A 10,212-nucleotide genomic window follows, 5' to 3' on the forward strand; every position below is an offset into this window, starting at 1 on the left:
TAAGCTTTAATTTTATACGTAAAATTTTATATACTTGCGGTAAACCAATCGCGAGACAACCAGTTTGACTGACGAGATAGCTGATAAGTTGGAATGGGATGAATCTGATGAAAATGATGATGAATTATTATTATATTTGCAAAACTTCCATGATAATATTAATTTAATAAGTGAAAAAGGAAACTGTTCAAAGTTTTTTGAAGTTAACAAAAATCCAAATGTCAGTGGTAATGATTTTTATCTAGGAAGAGATAATTCAACACGATGGAACAAAATATTGCCAGAAATGACGAATAATGAATCTTCAAATTCAATGTTCCAAGCAGCAGGTCCATCAAATGAAGCGTTATAAGCCAAAACCATAGAAGATTGTTTTTATTTGTTTATTGATAATAAAAGCCTGGAACATTGTGTACAATACAAATTTATATATTGCAAGTATCCGTCATCAATAGAGCCGAGAAAAAGATTGTCAGTAGACAAATATTGATGAAGTCAAAACACTTATTGGTTTAATTCTGTTAACTAGCTTATTAAAATCAAAAAATGACAAATTAGATGAATTATGGGAACAAGGTGGACTAAGTGTTGAATTATTTCGGCTATCTATGAATCTCAACCGCTTTAAATTCTTGTTACGATGCTTACGATTTAATTCAGAGAGTAAAAAATCTTCAAGTGAAAAAACTGATAGGCTCGCTCCAATCAAAAATTTATTTGATTTGTTCACTGGCAATTGTCGGAGTAATTTTATGGTTAGTTCCGATGTCATATTATATGAACAAATTGTTGAGTATAAAGGTATCGGACCATCTCTCATAACTATTAATAAAGAATCACCTCGTTTCGGTCTAAAAATTTACACTATTGTCGATAGCTGCTTCAATTATATATTAAATATGAAAATCTTTATTAATGAGCGAACAAAAGACGGTAACGTTCATTCTAACAGCACCGAAAAGTATATAAAACATATAATGGAAGGATTTAATTGTAATTTACTCCTAATGGATAATTTGGCAACTTTTCCGGTAATGAAGAATCTTATAAAAGATAATATTTCTGCCATTGGTGAATTGAATGGTCGTGAACCAGAAATTACTGCAGAATTTCTAAGTGCTTCAAGTGAGGACGAAACTAGATCTTTCTATGGTTATCAAAACTATCTTGAACTTACATCTTACTTTGATAATAACAATGAGAATAGAGTATTGCTGTAAACTTTACATAATATTGAAGGTCATAATATGCTTAGTAATAAGTTAGCTGATGATGGTTACATCAATGGTGTTCATGCTACAGAACGTTTGAAAAAAATTTTCCTTGAAAATTCTGTATTGCGGAGAACACGTCGTTTTTCTCTGAAAATATGGTTCCATTGGCTTGATGTGGCTATTTTAAACAGCTTTATTGTATACTCTATCAATAATAAGCTGGAAATTTCACGTAGAGATTTTTTAAAACAACTAGGATTAGTCGTATGCGCAGCTAGGCTGCGTGTAGACCGACGCTATCTCAGAATAAATAATAATAATGATTTAGTTGTCGCCTTGAGCGGCAAATACAAATATTAAATATAATAAATATCTAAGTAATCAAATATCTGGACAAGAAAATCTTGCACTCTTAACACTCCCTCCATTTTCTTGTTTCCAGCTTCCACTGCTCTACTTCTTTCTGTCAGTAGGTTTTTCTGTAACATAGTGAAATAATAATTATAATTAATTCTAAATAACTTCTAATATACTTCTAATTGTTCAATCTATTAATTTATCTCTTAAGTATCTAAAAGGTTCTGCAGGTAATGGCTTAGTTAGTATGTCAGCCAAATTTTCTTTTGTAGAAATCCAACAAACGCTTATTCTATTTTCATTAACACATTGTTTAATGAAATCACCATGGGTTTGTGCCATGTGTTTTCTACTACCTGTTTTCTCTCATTCTAGTAATTCTAATCTAATTTCATTTACGCTATTATCGAACATCTTAAGTTTATGACTTCCATCCTTCTTAATACAGTCATCTGCTGACTTGTTATCACACCAAATAATAGTAGGAAATAATGTCCTTCCAATTACATACCTAATTGCTTTATCTAGAGATATTATCTCTTGGCAAGTATCACTCATTGCCAAATATTCTGCTTGACAAGTGGACAGTGTAACGTAATTTTGTTTGTGACTTCTCCAAGCAATTACGTCACCAATAAGTCTAATAATATATCCTCCTGATGACGTGGAGTCATCATTATCTCTGAAACTAGCATCTGAGAAAGCTTCTAAGTCATCTGAGTTACCTGTATATTTCAGGTTTAAATTTATTGTACCTTTCAAATATCTCAAAATTCTTTTTACATCTTTCCAGTCATCTTCGGTAGCACTTAATTGTTTTCTAGCTAAGTAATGTACAGCAAAAGAAATATCTGGTCTAGTTCCATTTGCTAAGTACATAAGACTTCCAATTGCCTCTCTGTATGGAGCTTTTCTAGTTATCGACGGTTGTTCACATTCAGATGATTCTAACTCTTCCAATTTTCTTCTTTTACTTCTATTTTCAGCTTGTCTAGTAACCATTGGAGTATTCTGCGGGTTACAGTCAGTCATCTTAAATCTATCTAAAATGCTTTCTATATACCTACTTTGATTCAATACAATGTTCTTCCCTTCTCTATTTCTTTCTATCTCAATTCCAAGAAATTTCTTGGGTTCGCCAAGAACTTTCATCTCAAAATTCTTACATAAATGGTTTCCAATTTCATCTAACTTCTTTGGATCATTGCTAGCAGCTAAAATGTCATCTACATAGATTAGCAGTACAGCTACAATTCCATTTTTCCTCCAAGTGTATAAACATGGTTCATGTAAATCATTTTCGAGACCAATTTCTTTTACCACTTGATTGAATTTTATATTCCACTTCTTAGGACTTACTTTTAATCCATACAAAGATTTCTTTAATTTAAGTATCTTTGTTTGTTTTGTCTTTTCATCTACATCTAGACCTTCTGGTATCTTCATATAAATTTTTTCATCTAAATTTCCATAGAGGAATGCCGTTTTCACATCATATTGACAAATTTCTAGATCATATTTATTTACTATTGAAAGTAATGCTCGTATAATTGATAGTCTAGATACTGGTGAATATGTATCTTTTAAATCATACTCATTCTTATCTTTAAAACCTCGACATACTAGTCGTGCTTTATAAAGAACATCTTTATTTACTTCTACTTTCTTTTTAAATACCCATCTTGAATCAATGATATTTAATTTTCCTCCAGTTTTACTTGCTTCTTCCAAATCTACGAATTTCCAGACGTCATTTTTAGTTATTGAGTCCAATTCATCTTTGATAGCCTTCATCCATTGACATCTTTCATTTGAGTTGCTTGCCTCATCATAATTGATAGGTTCTTTGTTTAAAGAAGTAATTAAACAACTTATTAATTCTTGTTCATCCTTCTGGGATTGATCTTCAGACACATTGACGCTTCTTGCAAATTATGTCTTCAATCAATTTTCTATCTTTATCCTTTTCAGATTCTAATTTTCTTTTCATCTCACCTCTAGTACATGGTCTAATTTCTTCTGATGAATTCTTCTTTTCAGTTAAGTTTTTAACATCTAGTGGATTTTTACGGGGTCTTCCTCTTTTTCTTTGTTCCGGTTCCTTCTTTTCTTCGTTATTTGTGTCTTCTAAATTATTTGGTACATTTTCATCTGACTTCCAACTAATTTCATCTTCAGTCTCTTCTGTTTGTTTATTCTTATATACATCTTTGTACACTAATTTTTCATTGAATCTAACATGTCGTGACTCTAGAAATTTTACAGTACTTGGGTGCCATAACAAGTATCCTGTGAGTTTATATCCCACCATAACTGCTTTGATTGCTCTCTCGCTGAACTTGTGCTCTGGTTTTGGAATTCTAATATATCCAATACATCCAAATCTTTTAATTTTATCAAAATGACAATTTTCATTCTTATTAAATTTCATCAATGGTACATCATAATCTATAGATTTATGTGGTGTTCTATTGTATGAGTGTACAGCTGCATCTACTGCTAACTCCCACATACTCTTGGGTAAACCAGAATCTAACATATAGGTTCTGACTTTTCTCTGCAACGTAGCGTTGAATCTTTCAGAGACTCCATTGTGTTCAGGGGTATAAGGCGGTGTTAATTCTAATTCTATCTTTTCTTTTCTTAAAACCTCTAGAAATTTTCCACCAGTGAATTCTGTTCCTTGATCCGATCTAACGTAGCATACTTTTTCATCTTTGCCAAGTAAATTTCTTGTAGATATAAGAAATTTTTCTAATGTTTCTCCTGATTCATCTTTAGTCTTTACTGCATATGCTCTAGCTAATCTGGAGTAATCATCTATATACACATTAATAAATCTTTTGTGTCCTGGGTGCGAAGTTGGTTTTATTGGACCCATCGTGTCCGTATGGATTATTTGTAATGGTCTTGATGCTCGTCGTCTAACTTCTTTAAATGGTAGTTTTTGCATCTTTGACATAATACATATTTCACAATCTAGAACTGAATCATCAAATCTAACTTTTTCTAATTTACTGTATACCTTCTGTAACTTCTTGAGATAATTTAATGAAGCATGACCAAGTCTTACATGCCATAACATAGCTTCATTTGTTTTACTTGACTCTGTTGTCCCTTGCTCTAATGGATTTGATGTGAATAGCTCTTCTAAATTCTTAATGCTCTCGATGTCATCTAGCTTAATTGTATTTCTAGTTATTAAACTAGAATCCCAATTAAACATGTCATCATTTGGATTTTCAGGATGTTGTTCTATTTCTGGAGGTGTTGTAACTTCTTCCTCCCTCCTAATTGAAGAATCCTTGGCCTCTTCGTTTTCTGAATCTCCCTCCTTCCTTTGTAAATCTACTTCTGATTCATTGGTATCATCTTCTTGAATCATTACAGCTTTACACCGATAAGCGTTGTATTCCCAATCTAATTTGTTTTCATCGTCGATGTAATTCTTAACTTTGTAGTTCAAGATCCAGTTGGGTTGTTCATATATTCCTTCTAGTATTATTTCTTCTAAATTTTCACTAAATACTCTCAAAGTCTTATCATCTAAATAAATCTTAAATCCTTTATCTACTAATTTTCTTAATGATAATAAATTATCTGATACATCTTTAGCACTAATAACATTTGATAATTTAATTATTTTGTTATCTTGATTCGTGTAGAGCAAAAGATCACCTTTTCCATCTATTAAAATATCAGCCGATTTATTCTTATTGGCACTCTTAATTACTTTATTTTCACATTTTTCAAAATTTCTTAATATCAATCGATTTTTTACTATGTGATCTGTTGCTCCTGAATCCGCAATAAATTTAATCTCATCTATTAAATCTTCATTTAATGATTTCTTACCTTGTCTTTCATCAGTCACTCTTTTTGCACTTCTACTTTCTTGTTTAGGTGCATTTTGAGCTGAGTGCTGATTATTCTTATTATAATTCTTAAAACGTCTATCATTATTATATGGCTTAGAATTCACATTATTTCTAACTTTAATAAAACCTCGTCTATCTACTTTACCTCTAGATTTGATATTATCATTATTTAAAATCTTACTTTTGAGTCTTCCCTCGTCGCAATCTTTACCCTTGTGATGTCTAAAATCTTGACAGAAATAGCAAAACCACAAATCTTTTGCCAATGTACAGTCCTCGATTCTATGTCCAGTCTTAGCACATCTGAAACATTTTGTCTTACTGTCAAATTTTGCTGTCTGTGCTTTGACAGTATCCTCTCCGTCTCCGGTCTTCTTTTCTGCTTCTAACTGTAGAATAAAAGATTTCATTTCATTCAATGTCATCATCTCTTTTGAATGAGATCTCTTAAGAAAATCTGCGGACATTAGTTGAGGAGTTACAGGGGTTATAGCTTGATAAAATGCCGATCTAATTTCTTGCTCAGTTAATTTTTCTCCATCTCCGCAAGATTCATATTCTCTAATGATCTGGTCAAATCTTTCACAGAAATCATTGACCTTCTCATTCTTTTTCATTTTAATTGAATACAATCTCGTTCTAACTGAACTTGATGTAAGATTTATTTGTTCTTTTCTACATTCTTTAATTCTTTTCAAAATTTCTACGGGTTCAGAAATATCAAGAATTCTCTTGTGATAATATTCATCTAAATGATTAATAATAATATCTCTAACAAGGCATTTTCTTTTATTATTCATTGAGTTTGATAAGTTATTATCATTACTATTATTTTCATCTATTACATCTAATAAATCACAACTAGTAAGTTCTGATTTTAAATAATCAAACCAGATATTATAGTTTGATTTTTGAGTTAATCTATAGTCTCTTCTAACGTTAATCTTACTTTGATTTGATAGTAATGCACCTTTAATTACATTCAAATCTATAGAGATAGTAGGATTCCCATTTGTAACTTCTAAATCATTCTTATTTGGGAAAGTAGGAAATTTATGTGAATTCTTTACCTTAGCTGCTTCTGCTTTAGTCTTTTCGCGATCTAACTCTGCTTTATACCCTTTTGTCATCACCTTTAGGGCATCTAACATTGCGTTAGAGACTTCCTCGAGTCTCCTAGCTGTTCTTCCAATTGTTGTTGCCATCTCTTGAGTCTGCTTGTTTGACTCCAACATCAACCTCTTCATATTTTCTAAATCCTTATTACCAAGCATTAACATCTTTTCACTGTATCTAATCTTAATCTTGGTTTGATCACTCTTGTCTTTAAAATCATCATCTGAACCATCATCTTTACCGTCATTCTTACCATCATCTGTATCTGTAAACATGTAATCTTAATTAGTATCTGGGATTTTCTTAACATCTATACATCTTTATACATCTAAATAGGCCTCATCTAACTACTCTTAAACACTTTCATCTTTTCTTAAAGTGTGTCTTCTAATTATGTTTACAGCTTCTAAATTATTTTATAGTCATTACTTACTCATCGACTGGTCTGGTTTAACAGGAGTTGAGAAGTTTTTCATCCTTTTGGATGACACCTTTACCTCCTTATTATTATCGGTTGTTGTTGATGACTCTGGATTACCTTCTCTGCTTTTTGAATCAATCCTTTGCGAAACTGTGACAGACTGTGAAGAGTGTCCACATTTTTCTCAGTCTTAATTTTTAATGCTGGTTCTTGTTCAACATTTTCAGGATTCTGTTCAACATCTTCAAGATCTTGTTCAACATCTTCGAGATCTTCAATCCTTTCAAAACTTCCCTCACTGTCATAATCAACCAGTGGAGTCTTTATTTCTGACTCTGACATCTATTTCGGATTTTATGAAACAGAATTTAAATTTAAATAAATATACATTTAATTATTATTTAATTAATAATTTATCATCTATTTCTTATTATTAATATTCTAAAATTCTATTCATCTAGTACCCGATACTCTTCTTAATATTGATTCTGTTTCGTGCTTCTAAACTAAAATAAACGCACAGCAATTCACTTTAATTTGAAACGCAAGATTGATCATTTACACAGCACCACCTCGAGTATGCACACCTATTCTAACGTATAGTTTTACGCACGGCAATAAAACGCCGTTGAAAGCGGTTGATCACGCACACACTCGGGATACATTATGCAAACAAACAACCTCACAAACCATAGACTACTTGATGCCAAACACAAGCGTCGCATATCCAAAGTTACCGAAATAGCTTTAATATATATTTTATATTGATCAATATTATTGACATGTCAAAATACATTTTTATAGTGATTAAAATTAATACTTCACTTCTAAAATTTAATTTAAAACATCTTCTAAAAATCAAAGTCTTAACATACTATTGTAATGCACGTGGTTCTCGTGTACTATAGTTATTATGACGCTGTTGGCCGACATCTTGAATTTTTTGGCGTCTACCGGCCTCGTCAGCGATTTCATCATCTACTTAAATTAAATCTATTTGTCACCATCTAATATACTAAAAGTATTTTCAGAAATCTATGAATTTATTTAATTAAATAAATAAATGTTTATCAAATCTTTTTAAGTTATCTAAATTAAGCGTCTATTAAAACGTATTCATTTCGTTTTATATTTTCTTTGCATGCATGCTTTTGTTCGTCTATAATTACGTCTTATATTCTTTTATTTATTTTCCGGAATATCTTTTCTAAATAAATATTCATAAATACTCTTACCTTGTGATCAAACACTTCACCCAATTTTATTTTTAATAAATAAATCACGTACGCAGTGGAAGCGTGTACTGGTCCGATAACCTGTTGGGATTATGAAGAAAGTTGGAACACAAGGTTTTAATTAAACTGAATCTAAGTTTATTTATTCTTCTTATAATTATAAACAATTCTAAACACTTTTTGAAATGAACTTATATACGTATAACCAAAATTAATAATATAAAAAAAAAACTTGAGTTGTAACTGCGTATTAGTACACACAACAGTCAAGCGTCCAAGCAACAAGTGTGTGTCACACAACGAGCAAGCCGGAGAGTAAGTCATATGCGCAGCTAGGCTGCGTGTAGACCGACACTATCTCAGAATAAATAATAATAATGATTTAGTTGTCGCCTTGAGCGGCAAATACAAATATTAAATATAATAAATATCTAAGTAATCAAATATCTGGACAAGAAAATCTTGCACTCTTAACAAAAAGTTTCGAAGAAGGTATACATTATGACAATCGACTTTTTTTTCAATAATTAAAAAAAATGATAAATGAGAAATTTTGAATAAAATTATTTTTTTTCTGAGGACAATAAAAAAAATTGAAAAACTTCATAGGCACATTTTCAATTAGCTTCAAACACACATTACATCTTGAAAACAAATCGGAATGATCTACTTAGAAAAATGGAAGATTTCATATGAAATGTCCCATATATACATTACTCTACAAAACGGAAGATAACAAATCAATATTCACTGTTTGTTGGCTTCTTCTTTTAAGAATTATAAGCTAAACAACAATTGAGTAATTGATGGAGCTTTTTGGATTCGGAGATCCATTGAACGTCATTCACAAAACCAATAATTTGATTGATTTCAAGAGATTACTGAATTTTGGCTAAAAAAATTATGACTTTTTAACAACGTAAGAGGTGTCATTGAACATTTAAATGAATTCTCACATTAGAATAGTTCTTGAGTAATTTAAGTATACTTACTGAATTCTTATCTTACTTGTAGATTTGAAGTGAATCAGTAGAGAAAAATTTAGGATTTTAAGAAATGGAATTGTTATCAAAAATTTTTACTGCAATAAATTTTGAATTATTTGTTTATTAATTAATTCGGAAATTCCATCAGTTTTATTCTTGAGAAAAAAATTAAATAATAGAAAAACATCGTTGAATAATTTTGTAACAAGTCGGTCATTTGATTTTGTTGTCTTATTCCATAGAAAAAATGGACTTAATTCTAGGTTTGACTAATATTTTTTGATCTTTTTAAATAAAAAAAAAAAAGTTACCGAATCGAGCTTTGAAACGATTGTTACATTTAAAATTTTGAAAATCTTTTAAAATAAGATAAATGCTTCATTGATATTAAAATAAGAAATCTTAAAACAGCTTAAATATTTATTATGTATATGACATCTGTGAAGGTATACTTTATAATAACGTTAACGTAAGGATAAAAAGAAGTTTGAAGGATTTGAAAAATGAGAAAAAACAAATCTTTCCGTAGTTCATTAAATTTTATATTAATTTCATATGTTTACAAAGTTTAGGAAAACTAATGCCTATTTACATATTAACATGTAAGCTAGTAGATTTATTAATCACAATAATTACTCGAATAATAAATATGATGAGTTCGGTTAGTTTGTTGGATATTATATCTGTTACGTGATAGTTACGAAACTTTATACACAGTTTAAATACATGTATGTACTTATGGCATAGTTTGTAACGGCTGTTTATTCCGCACAATTGGCCCCTTAAATTAAATTAATTGAAATAATAAATCTAACAAATGAATCTAAATTAATTAATAAAAGGGCGCCACCAGGATTTTTAATCGCGGTTCCTGGAACCGGAGCCAGAGCTGAGCTTATCTACAGGGAGAAAGAGTTGAGGAAGGTGATCTGAAATGAATAAATTTTTATTTAACAACGGTACCAAAAATTTATTAACAACAAAATAAAATAACAACTTGTGCAC

The 10,212-nt window shown here is 30.4% G+C and overlaps 2 protein-coding genes across 2 annotated transcripts; both read right to left on the reverse strand.

The window, feature by feature from the left end:
- Window positions 1-1,497: 1,497 nt before the first annotated feature.
- On the reverse strand, window positions 1,498-2,623 carry LOC123273752 (uncharacterized mitochondrial protein AtMg00810-like). Its single transcript, XM_044741229.1, has 2 exons — window positions 2,327-2,623; window positions 1,498-1,693 (listed from the first exon to the last, which is right to left on the reverse strand). Exons 1-2 carry the CDS (start codon window positions 2,601-2,603, stop codon window positions 1,668-1,670), a joined length of 303 nt encoding a protein of 100 aa, XP_044597164.1. The 5' UTR covers window positions 2,604-2,623; the 3' UTR covers window positions 1,498-1,667.
- Window positions 2,624-2,758: 135 nt separating this feature from the next.
- Window positions 2,759-8,527, reverse strand: LOC123273763. The gene is made up of 7 exons (XM_044741241.1): window positions 8,222-8,527; window positions 6,999-7,328; window positions 6,520-6,830; window positions 4,012-5,838; window positions 3,567-3,915; window positions 2,931-3,415; window positions 2,759-2,785 (listed from the first exon to the last, which is right to left on the reverse strand). Exons 2-7 carry the CDS (start codon window positions 7,039-7,041, stop codon window positions 2,759-2,761), a joined length of 3,042 nt encoding a protein of 1,013 aa, XP_044597176.1. The 5' UTR covers window positions 7,042-7,328; window positions 8,222-8,527.
- Window positions 8,528-10,212: the final 1,685 nt, after the last annotated feature.

Source organism: Cotesia glomerata, unplaced genomic scaffold (assembly GCF_020080835.1).
Source record: "Cotesia glomerata isolate CgM1 unplaced genomic scaffold, MPM_Cglom_v2.3 scaffold_13, whole genome shotgun sequence".
Lineage (NCBI taxonomy): Eukaryota > Metazoa > Arthropoda > Insecta > Hymenoptera > Braconidae > Cotesia > Cotesia glomerata.

Bases quoted from the DNA above. Each gene is read 5' to 3' on its own strand.
- LOC123273752 (XM_044741229.1), bottom strand. From the start codon at position 2,603: ATGACTGACTGTAACCCGCAGAATACTCCAATGGTTACTAGACAAGCT. The intron at 1,694-2,326 runs GTACAATAAATT...ACTATGTTACAG, and splicing joins AATTTTGAGATATTTGAAAG to AAAAACCTACTGACAGAAAG.
- LOC123273763 (XM_044741241.1), bottom strand. From the start codon at position 7,041: ATGAAAAACTTCTCAACTCCTGTTAAACCAGACCAGTCGATGA. The intron at 3,416-3,566 runs GTGAGATGAAAA...CTTTAAACAAAG, and splicing joins AATTAGACCATGTACTAGAG to AACCTATCAATTATGATGAG. The intron at 2,786-2,930 runs GTAAGTCCTAAG...ATGACATTTTAG, and splicing joins AATCTTTGTATGGATTAAAA to CTGCTAGCAATGATCCAAAG.